General features: G+C 58.8%; 11 protein-coding genes and 1 non-coding gene across 12 annotated transcripts; 7 read left to right on the forward strand and 5 right to left on the reverse strand.

Moving 5' to 3' along the window:
* Nucleotides 1-733: 733 nt before the first annotated feature.
* On the forward strand, nt 734-1,222 carry GGTG_10949 (hypothetical protein; the record flags this gene model as incomplete). Its single annotated transcript, XM_009228828.1, has 1 exon — nt 734-1,222. One exon carries the CDS (start codon nt 734-736, stop codon nt 1,220-1,222), a length of 489 nt encoding a protein of 162 aa, XP_009227092.1.
* Nucleotides 1,223-2,062: 840 nt separating this feature from the next.
* Nucleotides 2,063-2,604, forward strand: GGTG_10950 (hypothetical protein; the record flags this gene model as incomplete). The annotated part of the gene is made up of 2 exons (XM_009228829.1): nt 2,063-2,397; nt 2,481-2,604. Exons 1-2 carry the CDS (start codon nt 2,228-2,230, stop codon nt 2,602-2,604), a joined length of 294 nt encoding a protein of 97 aa, XP_009227093.1. The 5' UTR covers nt 2,063-2,227.
* A 228-nt stretch (nt 2,605-2,832) lies between these two features.
* On the reverse strand, nt 2,833-3,312 carry GGTG_10951 (hypothetical protein; the record flags this gene model as incomplete). Its single annotated transcript, XM_009228830.1, has 1 exon — nt 2,833-3,312. The coding sequence occupies exon 1, from the start codon at nt 3,040-3,042 to the stop codon at nt 2,833-2,835; it is 210 nt and encodes a 69-aa protein (XP_009227094.1). The 5' UTR covers nt 3,043-3,312.
* On the forward strand, nt 3,281-5,009 carry GGTG_10952 (hypothetical protein; the record flags this gene model as incomplete). The annotated part of the gene is made up of 1 exon (XM_009228831.1): nt 3,281-5,009. One exon carries the CDS (start codon nt 3,281-3,283, stop codon nt 4,394-4,396), a length of 1,116 nt encoding a protein of 371 aa, XP_009227095.1. The 3' UTR covers nt 4,397-5,009.
* Nucleotides 5,010-5,876: 867 nt separating this feature from the next.
* GGTG_10953 (hypothetical protein) lies at nt 5,877-6,604 on the forward strand (the record flags this gene model as incomplete). The annotated part of the gene is made up of 2 exons (XM_009228832.1): nt 5,877-6,114; nt 6,210-6,604. 2 exons carry the CDS (start codon nt 5,877-5,879, stop codon nt 6,602-6,604), a joined length of 633 nt encoding a protein of 210 aa, XP_009227096.1.
* Nucleotides 6,605-7,035: 431 nt separating this feature from the next.
* GGTG_10954 (hypothetical protein) lies at nt 7,036-7,326 on the reverse strand (the record flags this gene model as incomplete). The annotated part of the gene is made up of 2 exons (XM_009228833.1): nt 7,036-7,157; nt 7,257-7,326. The coding sequence occupies 2 exons, from the start codon at nt 7,324-7,326 to the stop codon at nt 7,036-7,038; spliced, it is 192 nt and encodes a 63-aa protein (XP_009227097.1).
* Nucleotides 7,327-8,558: 1,232 nt separating this feature from the next.
* Nucleotides 8,559-10,262, reverse strand: GGTG_10955 (hypothetical protein). The gene is made up of 2 exons (XM_009228834.1): nt 9,610-10,262; nt 8,559-9,480 (listed from the first exon to the last, which is right to left on the reverse strand). The coding sequence occupies exons 1-2, from the start codon at nt 9,972-9,974 to the stop codon at nt 8,814-8,816; spliced, it is 1,032 nt and encodes a 343-aa protein (XP_009227098.1). The 5' UTR covers nt 9,975-10,262; the 3' UTR covers nt 8,559-8,813.
* Nucleotides 10,263-13,905: 3,643 nt separating this feature from the next.
* On the reverse strand, nt 13,906-15,358 carry GGTG_10956 (hypothetical protein; the record flags this gene model as incomplete). The annotated part of the gene is made up of 4 exons (XM_009228835.1): nt 13,906-14,004; nt 14,116-14,190; nt 14,731-14,798; nt 15,352-15,358. The coding sequence occupies 4 exons, from the start codon at nt 15,356-15,358 to the stop codon at nt 13,906-13,908; spliced, it is 249 nt and encodes an 82-aa protein (XP_009227099.1).
* Nucleotides 15,359-15,899: 541 nt separating this feature from the next.
* On the forward strand, nt 15,900-15,996 carry GGTG_20218. The gene has a single exon. It is a non-coding gene; the product is annotated as a tRNA-Asn (tRNA).
* Nucleotides 15,997-16,018: 22 nt separating this feature from the next.
* On the reverse strand, nt 16,019-18,005 carry GGTG_10957 (hypothetical protein). The gene is made up of 3 exons (XM_009228836.1): nt 17,722-18,005; nt 16,632-17,645; nt 16,019-16,538 (listed from the first exon to the last, which is right to left on the reverse strand). The coding sequence occupies exons 1-3, from the start codon at nt 17,832-17,834 to the stop codon at nt 16,220-16,222; spliced, it is 1,446 nt and encodes a 481-aa protein (XP_009227100.1). The 5' UTR covers nt 17,835-18,005; the 3' UTR covers nt 16,019-16,219.
* A 543-nt stretch (nt 18,006-18,548) lies between these two features.
* On the forward strand, nt 18,549-19,206 carry GGTG_10958 (hypothetical protein; the record flags this gene model as incomplete). Its single annotated transcript, XM_009228837.1, has 2 exons — nt 18,549-18,711; nt 18,902-19,206. 2 exons carry the CDS (start codon nt 18,549-18,551, stop codon nt 19,069-19,071), a joined length of 333 nt encoding a protein of 110 aa, XP_009227101.1. The 3' UTR covers nt 19,072-19,206.
* A 649-nt stretch (nt 19,207-19,855) lies between these two features.
* Nucleotides 19,856-21,486, forward strand: GGTG_10959 (hypothetical protein; the record flags this gene model as incomplete). Its single annotated transcript, XM_009228838.1, has 6 exons — nt 19,856-19,984; nt 20,009-20,017; nt 20,110-20,163; nt 20,206-20,408; nt 20,517-21,176; nt 21,249-21,486. 6 exons carry the CDS (start codon nt 19,856-19,858, stop codon nt 21,484-21,486), a joined length of 1,293 nt encoding a protein of 430 aa, XP_009227102.1.
* Between the last annotated feature and the right edge of the window lies 1 nt (nt 21,487).

Genomic DNA, 21,487 nt, shown 5'->3' on the forward strand with positions numbered 1-21,487 from the left:
CCTCCATCAGACTCCTACCTCTAGAGGGCAACAAAGGCAACGGAGAACCCTTTCGTTCACAGCATTGGAAGTGATGAACGGGCCCTTCGAGACCAGACTTTTCCCCGCTTCGTCACAGCCGCATTCACTTCACTTCAGCCTCGCTTCGTTTCCAGATATTGCTGCTGGTATTTTCACACGGCCCAGCATGGGCATTATTCTTGACTATCACGTCCGCCCTCTACGTGCCTCGATAATCAGCAACCACAGATATGTACGACATCTGATCAAGTGGGGACGAAAGAATTGCTACAGGCTTTATGATTGGTTTTACCATGTAATAAATCCCGAAATAGACATTTTCACCCCTCTGTGCGACGCGGAAACCCTGGGGCGAAGCTCGTCGTGCGGCTACCTGCCCCGGAGTTCCAAACCCGTATGGGAACAGCTAGGTCGGTATCCGTTTGCATTATCAGACCAATCTCTGCTCTTATCAGTCCCAACTCTGGGAGATAAAGTGACCCGTTTGCTTTGGGTTCGTTTGTTCTCTCTTTACTTAGCTGCAGCAGTATTTATATGCTCCGGGCTTCCCGTATCTCTCTAGCCGAGATCCCTCCCCCTCAAGGCCGCGACCACCCATCCTTCAGAGACAGCCTTTCTTCGAGCCGAAAGGTCCCGCGGCACAAGTCACCAACGAGCAACTGCCCATCATTGACCATAACAGCCCACGCACCTCTCGCCTATATACTACACCATGCGCCGCCATATTCTCCGCGTCATCCTACGCCGCTGGCACGCACACCTCGGCCTCCCCCGGAAGGAGTCCTGCTCGTGGCACCAAGACAGGCTCAGCGAGGAGCTAATCGAGCTAAATGGCGCCGAGTCCCTGATCGGAACCCTCAGCGAGGCGAGCGACGTCATATTCTCCGTCAGCAGGGCCGAGTACGAGGGCTTCACAGACGACCGGGCGACAGTCTTCGTCTTCCTAGAGCGGCTGAGCACCTTCTGGGCCGTGGCCGTGGTCGCCTACATGCTCTACAAGTTCACGATGCGCTGGTCCTTCTACCGAGTGACTGCCTACGCCTGCGGTCTGAGGGGAGCGCGGCTGGACGCCGTGCGCGATGTGATCAATCCAGCCAAGAGCCACAAGCTGGACGAGGTGGCGGCACGGCACGGCGTCCAGGCGGAAGAGTTTCGACGCGTTGGGGGGATTGTGAGGCGTCTGTGGCCACTGGTCCCATAGATGGCTGATTGCCGACTCACAACACCTACTCGCCCCGTCCACTGATCACCCCGGTGGTGGCTCCGAAGGCATGCTGCGCCCTTGGATCCCTCCTGGCATTGCTGGGTCCCAAAAAAAAACCCAAGAGCCCTGCCAGCGAACAGATGAGCAGGGTACCGAGCAACATTCGCCTCTCCCTGGACTATATATACCATACAACACCAAAAGTTCAACTCTCAAAAAAGTAGGAAACGGCAGCATCCGCAAAGAGGTCTGGCTACCTCGGAGGACATTTTGGAGACCATTGAAGGAGGGCGTGGAGCCAAGAGGGACATCTCACGTGGAGTCCACCGTTGGGCTAGCCTGTGGCTCACCCGACTTGCTAATCGAAATTTAATTATCTGCTCCTGTTTTCTCTGCCCTGACGTGATTTGACACCGCGGTCGGGGCTGGAACTAGAAACGTCTTGTGATATTCTTCGACCCGTCATCTCACTCAAGGGGTCACACATAGGTTACATAGATAGGATCCTTCGATTGGTGGCCTGCGCTGGGACTGGGTGTCACCTGGACGAGAAAGAGCCTCGCTTGCGAGAACACTTTTCGCCTCGTCATTTCGTAAGAGGCAAATACCTGGGTATATTGTAGGGACTATCGATGCTGGCGGGTCCGGCTCACGGGACCCACTTATTATCACCCCATCTCTGCATTATGCCGAAGAAGCCCAGGCCAGATGTTGGAGCAAGACGGAAAGCCAGGGTGGAAAATCAAGACTTTTGCCCACAAGGTTGCAAAGACCTCGGACAGAAAGGATATGCCCAAGAACCATGATGGTGGTGCTGGAAGTGGAGGAAGGCAAGGCCAGCGAGCCGGCAGTGTTCTTTAGGGGCGCACCCGGCAGTCTATCTTGATTCTGGAAGCATTCCGCGACGGCATCCACCCACACCACCAGCTAAGGGGGAGGCAGTGCGTGGGGGGGGAAAGGAGCGGGGGAACAGATTAGGACCCAATTGCAATACAAAGCCTCATGCGAGAGGAAAAAGAAAGGAAAGGTTCGCGATACAACACTGGTGGCGTCGTCTCGGAAGGGCGGCCAGTGCAACACGATGAAATCAAGAGCCCGCCCCTCCTGCGCGCGCTGGAACCGGGTTTCCCACGCGCTAGGCCAGTTGCAGTAGGCGCCGGGTGGGCTGTCCAGTGAGGTCAATTCCTGCTGCCCGAGGCCCACTGTTTAAAGCACGCAGTTGAGGCTCCACTCCACGCATGACTTCAACCTTCAGCGCGTCTCAAGTGGACCTGGCTGGGGGAGCAACGGCAGACGAGTCGTGCGAGGTGCAGGTGCGCGGGTTGCAGCTTCGCAACTGCACACCGCATCTGGGCAAGATGGAGAAACATCTCAAGTAGTGGTGCTGCTCGGGCCGTCCAACAGGGACCCGCGCTACTCATGAAACCGACACCCCCCTGGCGGCGATTGCAAATCCACGCCAGGGGCGGCCGCCGAGCGTGGCTGACGCTGGCTGGACAACTATCACCATTCTATCTGGCACAAACAGCCTGCCCCGTCAAACCGGAGGCACCGAGTGATGGAACCCGGAAGCGCGGGTCTGGCGCTGTTTGTTTGGTGCTTGTGCGCTAGGTGTCGCGAGCCTTGGAAGCCGGACGCTGGGCGCCGGCCATGGATGACGGATGACGGATGATGGACAACGGGCCAGAACCCGTCGACAGCGGCATCCCAAACATGATGCCCAGCACCCGTGCGGCTGTCTTTCCCCTGTCTAGTCTTGGGTGACTGCTGTCTTGGCCGAATGCTGTCTTGGCTGGCTGCTGCCTCGGGCTGATCATTTGTCGATCCAATATATAAGTCCATCGTCCGACTGAGACTCTATGAGGTTGGAATCTGGCTCTCACTCACCCACCTCATCTCATCAGGAGTTTCCAGTCATCTCTTCTTTTCCAAGCTCAGGCAGCTCTTTCCCGGCAGGCCGAGTACATTCAAACAACCTTTTTCTCTTCCCACCTTCTTTAGCATCTCGGTCATTTTCGCCCGCCTCCACTTTTCTTTTTCCCACCATTCTTCAAAATGGTCAACGCAAAGAACACGCTCCTCCTGGTCCTGGCCGGCTCGGTCTACGCCAGCCCGGCCAGCTGGAGCGCCAAAGAAGCCAGCAAGGGCGCCCTCGCCACCCGCAACTTCATCTGGTCTCGCACGATGAACACCGTCGACCCGGGCCAGGCTGTTGCCCCAGAGGCGGCTGATCCTGCCGTTCCGCCAGCGGCGGCCGAGAGCGCCGCACCCCTCCCTCCCCAAGAGGGCAAGGGCAAGGACGGCGGCAAGAAGAAGGGCAAGGATGCCGCCGCTGCCGCTCCCCCCGCAGATGCCAAGGGCAAGGGCAAGGACGCCGCCGGCAAGGGCAAAGACGCAGCGGCCAAGGGCAAGGAGGCCAAGGGCAAGGAGGCCAAGGGCAAGAATAATGCCGCCGCGCCGCCTCCCCCTCCTGCGGCCGACGGCGCCGCCCTTCCTCCGGCTCACGCTGCCGACGGCGCCGCCCTTCCTCCGGCTCCCGCTGCCGACGGCGCCGCCCTTCCTCCGGCTCACGCTGCCGACGGTGCCGCCCTTCCTCCGGCTCCCGCTGCCGACGCTGCGGCCAACCCCACCCATCCTCCTCCGGCCAACGGCACCGCGCCGGACGCCAAGGGCAAGGGCAAGGGCGCCGCTGCGCCACCTCCACCCCCTCCGGCTAACGGAACCGCCACCCCGCCCCCGCCTCCCGAGGGCAAGGGCAAGGGCAAAGATAAGGAAGGCAAGGGCAAGGGCAAGGGCAAGGGCAAGGACGCTGCTGCGCCGCCTCCCCATCCTCCGGCCGACGGCGCCGCTCCCCCGCCGCCGCCTCCCGTCAACAACGGCGGTCTGAACAACACCCTGCCAGCCGGTAACGCCACCGCCGGCAACGAGGGCGCTGTGGTCGAGGGCGGCAACGAGAACAACAACAACAACAACAACAACAACAACAACAACAACGGCGCCGTGGTTGAGGGCGGCAACCAGAACAACAACAACAGCAACAACAACATCGACGCTGGGCACGTCGTCATTGAGCGCTCGCGCCTCCGACGTTGGTTTGGCCAGCCCTCGCGCGTGACGCACCCGCGCTCCCTGCGCGCCGCCAGGGGTGCCGCTTCGGCCGCGCTCTACTAGAGGATGGGCTCGAGCGGCGCGTCCTTGGTAGAGCCGAGGTTGAGCTGCACATTTGGCCGGAACGAGTGTTTATAGATTGTTTTGTTTGTCTGTTTCTCTGCTGTTCTTGTCATTTTAGGGGAGTGTGCGAGTACCACTACAGCAGAGCTTGTTTCGACTACGGGTGAAAGAGGGTGCGATTTGCCGAGGCTCCAAGGTTCCAAGGCAAGAGGGGAAACGGAAAGTCGCGCGCGGTAAGCGCCAGGGTAGCGCATTGTGTTATAGATTGGGATACCGAAGGGTCTGCGTTGTTTGTGTCAGTACACAGGAGGGGCTTTCCCACGACGACAGGGATGTCCGTCGTCTGTTTTCTTTCTCGGTCCGATAGGCTGTTACCACAGTTCAGTCAGGACCGACGCAGCGATCGACGGACGGGCTCGTTGGTCGGGACGCCTCCCGGGTTTCGCTTCGTTGCTCGCTTTATTTCATTAAATCGAGCTCCATTTTTTACTCTGGCACATGTTATTGTCAATCATTGGAAGCCAGTCGAAGTTTGTTGCTCGATGCAATTTCTCGCCTATCCTACAAATGTGCCTTTTCCCAGAAATGCCTTTCCCAGACAGGCAGGTGCGCCGACGGCCGATGCCGCCAATTCCGCCAAAAGCCCAGGGTTCACCGGCTGACATTGGCCAGACGCATGTAACCCAATGCAGCCACACGACGCCTAGCGGCCCCACCCGTTAGGGGGGCGGCAACCAATACCACACAACTAACCCCTCACGGGCCAGAACGGCGGCCGTTCGCATTGATGGCGACGCAGCCTCCATCTCCGCCATGAAAACCAGGCGTCCTACGAAAAACCTAGCATCCGTCATGGCATGTCGGTTCGAGACGTAGGAGAGTCACCCCGGAGTGCGTGGGTGGCAGCCCCGGCCCTCAACCGAAAGCTCAGTGCGACCACGTTAACGAGATGAGGAGGCGAGGGGTAGTAGTCCACTGACGGGGCCGGCAGCCAACAGACCCAGCCACTCCGTCTTCCCCATGGGGGGACGGCTGCGAGGTGTGGGTGGGCTTCCCACACCCACTTCCCCTCGTAATGCAGGCACCACAGCCTACCCGGCCCCTGGCAGATATTCCTCGCTTGCATACCAATACCACCTGTGCCAAGTTTCTCCATTGATTCGCCGGCCAGATGGGTCGATAATACGCAATACGCGAGGCACCGGCGCCAAAAACCAGCTTCTCCATCCGGCCACAGCGTGGTATCGTCGACACAGCCAGCCAGCCACCGGTCCGGCATATAAGCCCGTCGTACCGCCCGCCCTTTCTTCCGACAAAGCCGCCCCCGCTTCCCTTTCACCTCCTCACCTCCCTTCGCCTGCCTCCAAGAAAGACCTTTCACACTCGCTGTCATCGTTCGCTCGTTAAAAGTCGATCCAGCCTCGACCCGTGCTTTCTTGTTTTTCTTGGACAAGCAAAAAATCCATACAACACCGCAAACATGAGGACCTCCACCTTCATCCTCGCCGCCTCGGCCGCCCTGGTCGCCGCCCAGGACATCAAGCCCTTCATCCCCCAGTGCTCCCACAAGTGCCTCCAGGACGCCGCCTCCTCGGCCAGCACCTGCAAGATCGAGCCGCTTGACGGCAAGTGCGTCTGCGCGCCCGCCACCTTTGAGAAGGTCTCGGGCGCCGCCGTCGGCTGCGTCCTCCAGGCGTGCGGTCAGGAGGTTGCCCTCGGTATGTCTTGATTCCCACAGTTCCTCACTCTACCCCTATTCTCCATCACACATCCCCGAACAGTCCGGCTGACCAGAACAACCCCCAACCAATAGGCCAAGTGCTCCCTGGCGTCCAGAAGTACTGCGAGGCTGCCCTTGCCGGCGGCAGCGGCAGCAGCAGCGCCCCGCCCACCTCGGCGGGCTCGACTAGCACCGCTAAGCCCACCACCTCGGTCACCTCGGGCACGCCCACCTCGGCGGGCTCGACTAGCACCGCTAAGCCCATCACCAGCACCTCGGCCAAGCCCACCACCAGCACCTCTTCGCCCATCACCTCGGTCAAGCCCACCACGGGCATGCCCACCACCACCACCAGGCCCTCGGGCAACTCCACCGTCACCCCTAGCGGCAAGCCATCCAGCCCCGCCGTCCCTGCCGGCGCCGCCTCCGCCTCCGCCGGCTTCGTCGGTCTGCTGGCCGCCGTTGGCCTGGGCCTCTTTGCCCTGTAAGCGGGTGATTCGGGTGAGATGGGGAGGAATGAGACAAGAGATTATGTGTCAATGCAGGCAGTGTCGGTCGGAGGGATTCTTGGTTGTGAAGGCTAGCTAGTTGCAATATAGGCGCGGCAGCTTAATACGGTGTAGGCTTTTGGGCCAAAACGCAGCCGCAAAAGGCTGATAATAATATCTGTATCAACCACGTTCCAACTTTCCCACTCGGCTCACCATGTTTCTGCTTGCTCCGTGACACTGAACGAATGACGCCAACGTTCGTTAGAACGCTCACCTCCCTCGCGAACAGTAGGATGAGCCTTTCCGAGACGGCTGCTTGCCGTTAGACACCTGGCGTACCCTTTGACGAGCTGCTCTCCCCTATGACGGAGGCCCTGTCGGCAGCCTACACCTACGACACCCACGACACCAATCGCGTTCGTCAACTTTTAGATCCAGCTTGGGCCTGTGGCTTGGGCTCTCCCGTCAGGCACCTCGACGACAACGCTTGTGCATGCGGCCTTACCGAGGCACACGTCACACAATTCAGTGTTGACGTTCGCCGACCCGACTATCGGATGCGACTAGTGGAATATTGGTCGAATCGACCTTGCCGCTTTGGGAATAGAACCAGCCGGAGGTGTTGCTTTTTTTTTTTTTTCTTTCTCACCAAGCTCGACGTCAAACTTGCGCGAGGTCCAGCTAGTACGGCCGACCTGCGCAGCATCAATGGCCGACATGCTGTAGAAGACCCCTGAACCCACGACTGGGGAGACCAGAATGTCGACGGGCGTGCAACGCGTTCATGCCCAGCCGGCTCTAGCGCGGAAACCATATCTCGGCCCCTGGCTACTTTCCCAAGCCAGCCGCGTTGGGCTTTCTAGATCCGGGCACAGCACAAGATAAAACCGTGTCTGTTGATCAGGCTTGCCATGGTCAAGTCCGCGCGCATGCTTGCGGGAGTCCGGGTGGGTGCCGGTAGAGCCGCTGTCGCGAACCATAGGGACGCGGCTGCGCGGAGCAGGCAGAGTATCCCACCTTCCAAGTATTGTGCGTTCCTTGCTTGGGGTCTTTGACTGGTCTGATATGCCATGTCCTTCCTGCTGACGTCTTCAAGCGTCCCACCATCCGCATTAGCTTACAACGCACCATCCGGTGTTTTTTTTTTTTTTGGGAATCTGATATTCATCTGGTTCGTGTCAACTGGATCAAGCTTTTTCCAGACGCGGGCGGGCAGCTAGGAGAAATCTGCCGCGCTGGCATCATATTACACCACTAATACCTGGCCGCAGCGAGACACTTGTTCTGGGCATCATGGACTCGTTCCCATCTGGCTTGGCCGTCCATGTGCTCATCCGTTGGGATCCCGGCTTTTTCATTGGGAATGTCGACCACGAACACCATCGTTTTCTTGGACAGGGTCCTTCCCCGGAGGAGGCCCTGCCAGCTCCGAGGGCGGGCGGCTAAAGTAGCCTCGTATGTGGTATCACCCGGATACCAAACGATTCGCCTACTGGCAACGCGATTGGCGACGGCGGGTATATGGAATGGCAAGCAAACATGAGTGTCAGGTGATGGCGAGGTTGATCATACATACAAAAGAGCAAGGATTCCTCGTCACTGCTCGGTTTAAATTCGGTAGGTGGTACAATGCGTCGACATTTTCCCCAAAGGGTAGGGTAAGTGGGATAACATGACGGACCAAGAGGCCCCTAAAATACCATCGAAAGTTTTACGCACACTGAGCATGGCATAAGCCGGTTCCTGAAGAGACAGAGGCCATCGGAACGCCAAGGCTTGTCTCGGTGATGTCATGGTCAAGCTACCTCGGAGTGCTGGTGGACACACCCTTCCGAAAGAGGACAAAAGCCATCCCCGACGCAAGAACCTGATTGGCTTACTGGTGCTGATTTGCGACCAGGGTCTCCAACAGCACTCAAATCGACGGTCGCCATGACAGGTGCAGTAATGGTTGTAGGGAACGTTAAATATCATTAGATACACATGCGTTTAACATTTTTAGGAAAGGGACTTTAACATAAGGACAGGCAAAGGCAACGTATCGAACGACTGGAAGAATACGAAAAGTGGCCGGGGCGCGAGGGCAGCCCCGGCAACAAGAGGACGTCTGGCTGTGTAAGCCAGAGAACTAACTACAGGGGTAATAGGCACAACAAAAGGGAGCAGACCGTCTACCTTGGCCTGGCCCGTCATAAAAAATAAAAAACTAGGCCCTACGACCACGACCACCTTGTGCGTTGTTCTTGCCCTGCTGTGCGCCCCGGCCACCGTTGCCGCCGCCGCCACCACCACCGTTGCCACCGCCGCCACCACCGCCGCCGCCGCCGTTGGCGACGACTTCGAATTTGGTGCAGTCGTCCTGGGGACCGCGCTGGGCGACGGGCATGTAGACGGGCTGGTGGTTGGATCCGGAGGTGATGGTGCAGACGCGGTAGGTTCCGGCGGGGAGGCCGCCGGTGACGTCGGCGGAGACGAGGCCGTTGGTGCCGGCCTCGTCGATGCCCTTGAAGAAGGCGAACTGCTCGGCGTTCGGGGGCTGGTTGGGGTTAAGGTTCCCGATGTTCTGGACGCTGACGTGGACGTGGCCGATGACCTGGCCCTGCCCGTTGAGGGCCTGGGGCGCCGTGTAGTAGGTGGTGGTCGGGTTGGTGAAGCTGCCGGGCTGCATGTTCGCAGTCTGCACGTTGATCTTGAAGGTCTGGCCCTGCGGGAGCTTGTCGCCAGTCTTGGGGTTGGTGATGACGACTGAGATCATCTTGTTCGAGGCCGGAATCTGGCCCATGGGCGTCGAGTTGCACGAGCCGCTCTTGATCTGCTTGCCGTTGGTGGACGGGCCCTTGCCGACGCAGAAGTTGATGAAGTTGTTGGCATCCCTGCAAGTTGATTGGTTAGCAAAACTGTGGCTCAGCTGGCCTGACAAGGCCCTCCAAGACGGCGGCTTGTTTCAGGGATCGCCCAGTGACAGGCGATCTCGGGGGGTCTTAAGACGTGACGTGACATACTTTTGCGACTTGGCCTGGCCCGCCTTGATGCCCTCGGTGCCCTGCTCCTGGCCGTCGGTGTTGCTGGCCGACTGCTTAACGGCCTGATTGAGACAGGCGCCGCCGCCGTTGTTGTTGTTGTTGTTCTGGCCGCCGTTGCCCTGGCCGGCGTTGTTGTTCTGGCCGGCGTTATTTCCTCCGCCGCCGCCGCCCCCGCCGCCGCCGCCGCCGCCGCCCCGACCGCCGCCGCCGTTGGCTTTCCCTCTGCCCTGCTGACGTGCGAGCAACGCCCCTGGTGAGAAGATAGCGTCGGGGTTGGCGATGAACCCAGCCTCGACCAGGCCTGTTGCGGCCGCGAAGGCCAGGAAGATTACACGGGAAAGCATGCTGAAGAACGAGCCTGCTCGAACCACTCAAAAAGGAGCGTTGTTGTGGTTTTGGGTTGTTTGGTTGAGTAAAAGGGGAAAAGGAGTAAAAGAGAGCAAGAAGTGAAAGATGGGCGTAGGAAGATAAAAGAATGCAAGGACTGAATCAACAGTCAAGGCGGAGAAACAGAAAAAAAACGGCCGACAACCTCTCGTCGCATTAATCCTCAATGAAGGCGCTGTCAAGGAAATGAAAAGAACAAGAGCCGCTCAAGGTTCTGGAAACGACGGGGCTGATCAACTTCTATATGCCCGGGCGTCTGCGCAGGAGGCGCACGGGAGGACCCTACAGCAGGCAGGGCAGGGCGGCGAGCCCACACAGCCCACGCAAGCGGACGCAGGGCTCCCAGGCTCGAGTCGGGAAATGAAGCGTTGAGGCGGGGCGAAGAAAGAGAGAGAGGGACCCCACAATGGCGGGGCCTGATCCAGGGGCAAGCTGAGACGATGCGACAAATGTCAGGGCCCCGCCCTTGCGAAGTTCGAGACAGGCGCTGTGGCCAAAAACGGAATCCTCTGACAAGATATTGACAAGGCCTGCCACCGCGCGCGAGGAGGCTGACAGGGGCTGCCGGCCGCCGCACCGGGGTGTTTTGCAAGCGGCCCTAGTGGGGGCGTCAAGCATTTTCAAAACTAAGAGAGATTTGGGCGTGGGCGGGGGGCGGTGGTGGGTGGTGGTGTGGCACTGGACTGCGCTACTGCACGCGGTGGCGTCGGCTGGTCTGCGTGGACAACGTCGAGATGGGGAGGATAGACACAGTGGTGATCCATGATTGCGAATATGGCACGCGCTCTAGGTTAGTCTGGGATTTCTAAGGGAGAGATGCATGGACAGATTTGGGTCGAGAGCAGAGGTAGGTAGGTGTTGCTCGTCGACCCAATCTCGAGACAGTGACAGGCGTGACATGCACAGCATCAACAGCATCAACATAACTGCTGCGCCAAGCCGACAACCGAACCGACACCAACTCACCGTCTGCCTTCCGTCATTCGCAAGCCCGACCCTTCTCTTCAGTGCGCCTCCATCCCCTCTTGCAGCCACCGACTCCAGACCTCGAGGACGGATGCGCGACGGCGCGCTGCTAAGCAATTCGTCGAAACGCCGAACTTGCCCCCCCCTCCAGCTCCACTCGCAGCTGCGAAACATCCAACGCGTTAAAACTTTGCGCCCTGCATCCCTCCCTCGAACTCTTGTCTCATCGCTTGGCCCTCCTCCAAGTTCCTGGCCAATGCCTCCTTTGGGATGGCACTGAGGCTCTTTTGTGACGACAAGAAAAGACCGAACTGCCAGGACCAACCAACCGCGGCCATCGATCCTCGCAAAACGCCCAGGCAAATCGCCGCGCACCAACAAAAAGCGCCCAGTATTAATTGCCACCTGGGTGCGTGTCGGGTCACGCAGGTATCGATTTGTTTCCATGGCCCTTCTCGATCTTCACAGCAGTCCCTGCGCTCTCGAAAAAAAAAGCCCGGCCACAAATTCATCTTCGGCTCGTGGCTTGGCAAAGAAATGCTCCCGTCCGGACCCAGGGAGGTCGTTTCCCTCTCCCCACGATTTTGTTTGCTCGCAGTCCGATCCTTATGGTCCGATTTTTATGAGATGCAAACACCTCACCTCTCTAGATAAATTATTCTACGTAGCACGCGGCGCGGCGGTCGTGCCAGGCACACGGACTTTTGGCACCGTCGTGCCGGCGGGATGAGCAGCAGCATCAGCAGCCCGCTACTCCATCGGCAGGGGTGACTGGAGCCGCACCTAAAGATAGGGTTGCAGGCGGAATCGCACGGCCTCTTTTCCTAGGATCCGGATGGAACACACGCCCTGGCCGTCTTCTTCTTTCTTTTTTTTTTTTTTTTTTGCCTTGCGCTGCTCACACAGTAGGAGCCGCAACATGGCTGCCAATTTTAGCGTTTTGGCCCTACACAGCTTTGGCCCTTTTCGCTTTTACGTCGCCACTTCTATCCTGCCGCGCCGCCCACGACTCTAAAATGCTTATCGGTCTAGTGTTTCCATCCGGCAGAGCAGCTACGTCACATAATCAATAAACTTCGGCCTTCAAAACGCTTGGTCGCAGCTTCTGTATGCAACGAAATCTGTTCCCATCTGTTTTTGGGTCATTATGCCCCCGCGCCCGTCCGATAATAGGATGTCATGTGTCACGAAACTTTGAGTTGGTGAAGGCGGTTATCTGGTGGTTGGTTCACGACGAACATGTTCGTCGCTGTGTTGGTTGGAGCTTTTGAACCCGCTACGCCGGTTGACGACAACGGCGTTTGCCAACTGAGCCGTCAATCTATCTGGCAGACGTGCGCCGTTGACGAGATCAGCAGATCCCCCAGTGTTTTAGAGAAGATCAGCCGGGTCGCGCACGTCCAGGTAATAAATTTACGGCTCTGGCAGGGAGGAGAAAAAACCAAGCCAAGTTATGACAGCGGGAATGTCAACATGTTTCCGGTGGCGGATGGGCGGGCGATCACGTTTGTCATGTTGATCAACAATTCTCTGGGCGTTGTTGGCAGCAACGGGGAACTGCACGACATCAAGGAGGAAAAAACCAAGAACGGAGCCCGACACGTGCAGCCACGGCTTCCACCACATCCGAGCAGGGGTCAGTCGGGGGGCTAGCGGCCAACGCCGCGGAGGCTCCGGATCGTTAGGAGCTAAACAATTTTACTCAGGTAAGGTTAGATAGAGATAGCGTCGGGCGGGGGTCTCTCGCAGCCAGGCGAGCTTAAATTTGCCCGGCTGTCTCGCTGCCGAGTCGGTCCTGCTGGGGGTTGCCACATGAGGTAGCAGCGACAAGGGAGAGACACGGACAGAGAAAGAGAGAGGAGGGCGGCGAAAGGGAGGGCAAGGAGAAGGAACCGTGAGGCACAGGCGAATGGAACGGAGGGTTCTCGCTCATCCAGGAAACGGGCAGGCCAAAACCCCGGGGACAAGGGGGATTAACGAGGCCCGCATAACGTGTGGTCCCGCGAAGTGAGCATCCTGCGACGCCAAGGCCCCGCAGGAGCAGCCAGGAGGCCCTTGCTGGTCCAGGGATGCGATGGAACAAAGCGAGCCGCCACAGTGTGTGCACACAGTGCCCCGTTGCAACCAGCAGGAGACACTCAAAGCTGTGGTGGGAGAGGCCCGACTTGGGCTCCCAGCCTTTGCAGGGCGGCACGGCCTCATGTTTCCACTCCCCCCATCTCTGCCCGGCCAGAAACCAAAACACGATTTGCATTTTTTCTTCCTCCGGCCGCAAGCGTTTTGGCGGGAATCTCCCCCCATCAATTTAGTCGATCTGGTTCGTGAAACGTGTAAAGAGGGCCAGATTTCCTTTTTGTTCCTGTCTTTTTTTTAATGGCAGCGGCAATTATACCGAGATCGAGATCCCAAAGGTAATCAATGCTGCCTGCGGCAGATCGTTTTTTTAAAACAAAGAAAGAAAAAAGAAAAAAGAAAACGGCCAAGACCACAAACAAAAAAAAACAGGTCGAGAGACGCAGAAAGTGGCCGGGATGCGCGAAACAAAATGCAACTGCAAAAAAACAGATCGCCCTGGGCACCTGTGCATCACGAGCCCACCCTTTTTTCTTTTTTTTCTCTCTTTTGCCAGCCGCCGGCCTGGCCGGCAGAGAGCGTGCCCATGTGACGTGGACCCCCCTGGTTCCCAAACATTTGAAAAGATTACACATCCTTTTGCGCGCGCCCCCTTGATCTGGACGCCCTGAACTCGGGTCTGAGGTGTCGATCTCGGGTAGCAGCAAGGGTTTCGCTTCGTTGACAACGCCGCGTCTGTAATGGCAGGAACGCCGTGCGAGCTGTTGCTATACATAGAAAAGCTGCGTTGGGAATAAGGAGATGCTCTCCCATTGCTCCAAGCCCTAAGTCCGTCCGTCCGTCCGTGCACTAATCGTTCTGCGCCGCGTGCCAGACGAGGCACGTTCTATTGTTGCCTCGCGCGGCTCCGTGCACCTTGGACGAGAGCCACGAGCCCGCGTCATGCTGCTGGACTGACCTCCATATCAAGCAAGGGGTTAGCTCCGGCTTGTGGCGTTTGTCTCATGTGGCTAGCTAGCCGATACCAAGCATTGTTTAACCCGATACCCGCTCGCGTACCCCTGAATCGGACGCCGACTCTCTATCGTCTCCACGGCCGACTAGCGTCCAGGACCGGGCGTCGCGCTCGTTATCCTAGACCGAGGCCGCGGGTCAACGTCACGCTACGCTGAACCCCTGGATCGGCAGTGACGGAAGCAAAGCTAGTTTCTTCCGTCTGGAGACCAGCCGTTTTTTTTTTTTGGGTCCGCCACCAACTACTCGGTAGCCACGAGGACAAACTAGCTGGAGCCTAAGCTCTCCTTCCCCCCTGAAGCTAGATCGTGTAGTCATCCCTGAGCGAAAACGGGGAGCGCGATAGTACCCTGCCTTTTCGTCTCGTCCCAATGCTGTTGTTTGTAACCTTGAGTCTCGCCCTGTCGCGCCGGCATGGTGGCGCTTGACGTCGACCAGTTGGCAGGAGGGCGTCTGCGCCGTCCTAGCACGGCATCCCAGGGCTTGTGCAGATGTAGGCCACACTCGGGCGGCTTTCGTGATGCTTTATCGTTTCTGGAGGGCTGTTAGAGTGGAAGAGGACGCGAGGCCCTTCTCTCTCCTACATCGCGACGGTGTTTTACTTTGTCCGTATTGCTTTGTGATTAAAACTGATTAATTCGGTTGGAGATATTCGCAAACGAGTCCAGACCTGTATTGAGCGCCGCCGAGGATCAACTTGACGACGTCGTAGGCGTCCCTGGTGTTTCCTGATAAATTACAAAACTTTTAGCACCGCTAAGGAAGGTGATCCGTCGTTGCACCGCGCCCATATATGCGGAGGCTGGCTTTGTGCCCATATGAAGAGCTCTGAGCGTTTATAGACAAGAAAGTATGCCATATGGGCTGTCGTATTTATTGTTCTTCGGACTTGTCTCGGAAACTATACGACTGTCTCAGCATCCAATCTCGGCGACAACTATTGTTTGTGGGAGAATCTAGCTGTACCCTTCCGAAATGTAGACATTTTCACAAGGATGGTTGTTGAGGTTACGGTGTTCTTGTCCTCCGAAAGGTGGTCGCATCCCGCCATCGTGGAAAGACCCGACATGGAACCGCCTGCCAGTGGTGTTCTTCGTGTCTTTCTTCATTTGACGCTGCCTGTAGTCTTGGTGGGTGCTGCGGCCACCGATGGGCGCTTCGCTGTCCCGGAGCCTAGTGCTTTTCTCCGCGAGGGTGGTCCTCAGAGGCGGCTGCGTCGATATTTTAATCGGTATTTGTCTTGAAATGGCGGAAAGGTCGCAGGAGAGGCATATGACATACCATACATCTCATAACCTATTTGTTCAATGTATCGTTATGTAAAAAGCCAAACCAAACCCTGCGATGTGCGGTCGATACCTTGAACTGCCATCCATTGCTACCCACCAGTTAACACCCACCTCGAAACCCGTTTTCCAAGTTCGCCCTAGTCTCTCAGGTGCCCATGTGCAATGCAGCTCGTGATTTAAGGTGGTGAGCGTGCGTTGTTCACGAGGGGAAGGAGGGACTTCCCAGGTCCGTGCAGAGATTGAATCTTGTCTGTGAAAGGCTCCGCAGGACCTGGAATGAGCTCATAATGCGGAAAGAAGCCTTCGCTTCTACCCGTGACAAGACCTCTGGATCTGCAACATTTCACAACAAGTCGGATTAAGGTTGTTCTTGTGCCGCCGCCCACGTCAAGTCGCGTCACGGTGCCAAATCGCAGCTTGCCCAACCAAGCGGACGCCATCCAGGGGCTAAGGTCGACGCGCGCGCACGCCTGACTCGTCCGCGCCCCCTATCTTATAATGGCCACGAAAAGCTGGCAGAACCCAGCAAGAAATACGCAAGTCTCCGTGGCGCAATTGGCTAGCGCGTCTGACTGTTATGCCACCTAGTGGATGACAAGTCATCAGGAGGTTCCTGGTTCGAGCCCAGGCGGGGACGCACGATTTTTGTCACTGGTTCGTGACCTCGTCAAACTTTTTGGCACAGGGCGCATCATGTCCGAACTTGATTTACGGCTGGTCAACCAACCAGCTCGTTTGGGTTCCTCCTAAGGGGTACCAAAATGCTTCGAGTCCCGCGGGACTCGAAGCCCCCACCCGCCGCGCTCCATTTATCTATCCCACGATGATTGCGGAACCGGACGGAGCCTTTGCTGGCTCCTCTACACCCCAAACCGACGGCCCTGCCTGCCCACAGCTCCACGCGGGGGGCTCATGGCCGCCCGCCGGGACGGGCCCGAGACGTCGGCCAGGTTCCGCCTCGCGGCCGGCGGCGCCCGCGGGGGAACGCCGTCGAGCGAGAGCGCGAGGGTGGCGAGGGCGCGGCCCGCGGCCTTGGCGTTGGTCGTGAGGGCGTCCCAGTCGATGTTGTCGATGGTGTCGCAGGCCTGGTGGTAGCACGGGTCCTCGCCCGTGTAGATGCTGGCGGTTGGGATGCCGAGCGCAACGAAGCTGGCGTAGTCTGACCCGTCGTCGAAGTCGCTGGGTGTGTGGAAAGAGGAGGGATAGATAATAAGTCGGCAGGTCACGAGGTAAGGAACGCTTTCACACAGTGTTGAGGCAACAGGAACTCACGCGTAGGTCACGGGCTTCCCCTTGGACTCGAGGTAGGATGACAGCAGGACCGGCCCGATGCCGCTCAGCTTGTTGCGAGCGAGCTCGTACATGGGGTTGACGGAGCCGATCATGTCGTAGTTGAAGTAGTATCGGATGGCATCGGCCTGGGTGGTGTTGAGGGACTTGGTGTAAGCCTTGGAGCCGATGAGGCCCGACTCTTCGGCGCCCCACCAGGCGAACCTGATCTTGTGGGGGAACCCTTTGTATTTCTTGATGGAGCCCATGATTTCGAGAACTGCCGAGCTGCCGCTCCCATCGTCGTTGGTGCCGGCCCCCTGGATCACGCTGTCCAGGTGGGCGCCGATCATGACGACTTTGTTGGGGTCGCCCTCTTTGGTCTCTGAGATGACGTTCCAGGACTCCCGGACGTCGTACGAGTTGTCGACGAGGAGCGACACGAGCACCTGCTCGCCCGCCGCCAGCCGCGCCTTCCACGCCAGTCCGACCTCCTGCGTGATGATGCCGACGGGGACGATAGTGCCCCTATTCTCGGCGCCGAGCGTCAGGGAAATAATGGCGTCCCCGGGCCTGTTGTTCCACACGATCGCCCCGACGGCCCCGTGCTGTTTGGCCAGCGCCAGCTTCTGGGACACGGCGCAGGTGCCGCGCTTGATCAGCGCGAGCTTGCCCGTCGCGTCGATGCCCGTCCACTGCTCGGGCAGGCAGCCGGACCCGTTGGCGTCGTCGACGGGGGTGTCGACCAGCGGCGTATTCTTGATGTCGCCGGCGACGTTGTACTGCGGCGACAGCACCCTGACGTCCTCGCCCGCGGGCCCCGTCACCTTGATCCGGCGCAGGTCCTCGAACCAGTACGAGAAGGGATGCAGGTGCGTGTCCATCTCTTTGCCGAACCGCTGCTGCGCGCGCTCCAGCACGAAGTCTACCGAGGCCTTGTAGCCGGGCGTGCCGAAGGCGCGGTTGCCGCCGTGGTCGCGCGCGATCTTGTTCAGGTTCCAGAGCACGCGCTGGAGGCTGTTTTTTTTTTTTTTTTTTGCGATGGTTAGCGCAGGGTAGCTCAATGATGGTGGGCTGTCTGTGGCGGACCTACCCGGTCGTGGTTATGTCTGCCTCGACCTTGTCCGCCGTGAGAGGATCGGTGGCGACGACGCATATCGGCGAAGCCAGCCCGAGGGCAGCCGCGACATAGACCGTGGGCCGCATTGCGACTTGTCACTGTGTGTTGTCACTGGACTAGGCGTGACAAGATGCCAAGGCCAAGTTGCACAGCTGTCCCAGGCCTTGGTATTTATACGCCACCGGGCCGCCAGCGGGCAACCAAGCATCCCGAGAAGGACCAAGAGGAGGATGGCCGGGAGAAGACACGATTGGGCCCGGCTGATTGGAGTTCACAGAGCCATGCATATCCGCTGGTGTGATTTCCAGCACCGGCTGCCGTCTTGGGATGCATGGTACCTGGGTAGCACTCCCGATTGCACACCTGCGTCTCGGAAGGCGGGGTGTTGTATGCAGTCGGCTTGTTCTTCTCGCTGCTGACGAGAGATGCAGTGAAATATTGCGTCCAGCCAGTCCCAAAGGGGCAGGTCTTTTGAGGCGAGCTGCAAAGTCCAATTCCCCGCAAGCGCCCCATCGGGTGGCTTCTTTTCACCTGGGTGGCGTTCGGCTGAAATGGTGATAGCCGAAGAGGAATGATGGCAGCCTATAGATGGCGGCGATGCCCTCTACGTCATGTCATACGCCCGTGCCACTTGGTCTGCCACTTCCAAGGCCTCGAGATCAGCAAACCATCGACCTGGTCACATAGGTTTTGCGCGTGGTTGCATTGCATCAGCCCCGGGCTAGATCTCACTGCCCGAGACATCGATATGAACCCCAGTCGGCTAGAAACGCACTTCACGCCTCGGAAATGGGTGAGGTATGCGGTCAGCTACACTACGACTAGTAACACTGGTAGGCCTGCAACGCGGCCCTGCTTGTGTGAGCGCCGAGGCCCACGGTCCTGGTACTGTTCAGGGCTACGGGTGCGGCCCCGAGCTCGGAGGCAGAAGGAAAGATTTTGAGCTGCCAATTGTCAGCCAGGGTGGGCGAATGCTTATGGCGATGCATTCGCGATGGACTTGCAGCTGTGGGGGCGACGATGCTACGGGGCCAAGATGCAATGGAACTCGGAGGAACCTCGGAATTTGAAGAAACGTTTATAGGACTCTTGGGGGATGACAGCCATAACTGGAAGAGATGTGCCTAAGTAACGGAACTCAACGGCGGTGTAGTACCTCGCCATGGGACTGAGTCGAGGGTCGATAGTTGGCAGGAGGAAGAGCGAGGGTATGGCAAGGGCGAAGTCGTGTGGAGAGCGAAGTGGACGAACATGACAATCGGGTTGGGAATAAGGCAGTCTGGGCAGGAGACGGTTATTGAGACCGCTGGAAGGAAATCATAATTTGCCGAGGGTCTTGTCCTCGATAAGTGTCAATAGATGTTTGTCGTCTTTCCATCTGCTTGGGGTCGCTTCACTGGGGTAAATGGTGCCCGTTTCCCCGCGCAGCCTCATTCGACCGTTCTTGTTTGTTCCTCATCCGTCGCCCTTGTCCATTTACATGTCTACCATTTCGTTCATATTCTACACCCAACCCGGGAATTCGTGCCGGATCTGGCCGAGATGCATCCGCATCTGGCCGTTCTCTCCTCTTGGATCGAGTAATCGATGCAATCGACAGACATTTCCCGTCTGTGATTTCCCGTCTGGGGAGTGGCCCTTATCACTCCTCCACTCGCCCGCCCCCGAATCGGGCTTGGGACCGGGGTTGGTAGTGGTTGGCCGCCCATAACCTCCGCGTCCTATCTCTTGGCTCTTCCGTGTCGCAATCCTGCGCATGCCTAGCAATGTCTTGTCGTTGCCCTTCTCGGCGAATGCCCATTGGGTTCCGTTATTCACTGCTGATAAGGGCCCTCCTGTTCGGTCGGATCAAAAGTCCGGCGATTATCACATGGTTGGATAAGGGGAGAGGTCAAATATGATGTATCCAAGACAAGTGATGCAGGACGCGACCCATCTCAAAAGGCACGCGCCTGGTGAGATTAGATCTGCATCTTCTTCTTTTCTTTTTTCTTAACTCGGAACCACATCGGGGCTTCCACCATCGCCATCCTGGCCATCGCATAAAGGGTCGAGGCCACGAGACACAGCCCCCCAAGACCAGTAATCCGCGGGCAATTGTTGCAGGATGAACGAGACGGGAGCACCCGTCCCAGTGACGGAATGGCCCGACTACGGCACGAACCCGCAAGGAGGCGACCCTATCACGCAGGACCTCAACGCGCCCTACGACAAGGGTGACCTCTGCTGGCTGCTCGTCTGCACCATATGATGCTGGCAGATCACACCGGTTTGTGATTTTCTCTGAATGTCGACGTCATCATGCCTGCGCGAGGCGCGAGCGCGACCAAGCTGACATGCTCCCCGCAAACCAACCGCCAGGCCATCGGATTCCTGTACGCCGGCATGCACCGGAGCAAGGCCGCCTTGACCATGGTGTTCTAGTCGCTCTTCTGCGCCTCGGCGTGCGGCATCTAGTTCTGGGTGTACGGCTACTCGCTCTACCAGTCGCGCACCGACGGGCCCTTCATCGGCGACCTCTCGCTCGCGGGCCTGCACAACGTCCTGGCGGCGCCCTCGCTCGCCAACCCGGACGTGCCCGACATACTGTACGCCTGCTTCGGCTTCACCTTTGTCACGGCGACGGCCGTGATCCTCGCAGGCGGCTGTGGCCCAGCATGGTGTTTCTGCTCTGTTGGACCACGTTTGTGTACTACATGTGAGTGTGGGCCGGGGGATTGGATTATTGTTCCATATCTGGAATGCTTTTGCTGACCGCACGTCGGCAGCCTGGCCTTCTGGGAATGGAACCCCAACAGCTGGTTGTTCAAGTTCGGCGTCATGGACTTTGCCGGCTCGGGCCCCGTGCACATCGCGTCGGGCTTCAGCGCGCTGGCCTGGTCCATGATGCTGGGCCCGCGGCTGACGGAGAACACGGCGGCGACGCGCAAGCGGGCCGTGGTGCACTTCAAGCCGCACAACCCGTTCCTGGTCGGGCTCGGCACCGTCTTCATCTGGTTCGGGTGGTTCGCCTTCAACGGCGCGTCGACGGCCAACCTGTCGATCCGGAGCGTCTACATCGTCGTCAACACCAACCTGGCCGCCTGCGGCGGCGGCTTGGGCTGGTCGGCGCTGGAGTACCTGCACAGCCGCAAGTTCTCCATCCTGGGCTTCTGCCCGGGCATCATCAGCGGCCTCCTCGGCATCACGCCCGCCACGGGCTACGTGCCCGTGTATGTGGCGGCGCTCGTGGGCGCGCTGACGTCGGTGTGCTGCTTCTACACCAACAAGTACAAGTACCTCCTGTCGGTGGACGAGGGGCTCGACATCTTTGCCATCCACGGCATAGGCGGCTTCGTGGGCGACGTCCTGACGGGCGTGTTTGCCGCAAAGTTTGTGCCAGCCCTCGACGGCGTCACGGGCGGCGCGTCCAAGGGCGGCTGGTGGGAGTACAACTAGCGCCAGGTCGGGGTGCAGCTGGCGGCGGCGACGTCGTGCGCGACGTGGGCGTTTGCCGTCAGCTGCGCGCTGCTCTTCGTCATCAACAAGATCCCCGGCCTGCACATCCGCGCGGCCGAGGACGACGAGATCCGGGGGCTGGACTACAAGTACCTGCACGACGTCGACGACCACTCGGGCTTCGACGGGCTGCACATGTTGCACGAGGGCGTGCCCTTGTCGCGGAGCAGCGGCAGCCCCCGCCGGGAGTCGGCCGAGCCGGTGACCAAGCAGGTCAGCGCGGAGCCGAAGAGGGATTGAG

Source organism: Gaeumannomyces tritici (assembly GCF_000145635.1).
Source record: "Gaeumannomyces tritici R3-111a-1 unplaced genomic scaffold supercont2.6, whole genome shotgun sequence".
Taxonomy (NCBI): domain Eukaryota; kingdom Fungi; phylum Ascomycota; class Sordariomycetes; order Magnaporthales; family Magnaporthaceae; genus Gaeumannomyces; species Gaeumannomyces tritici.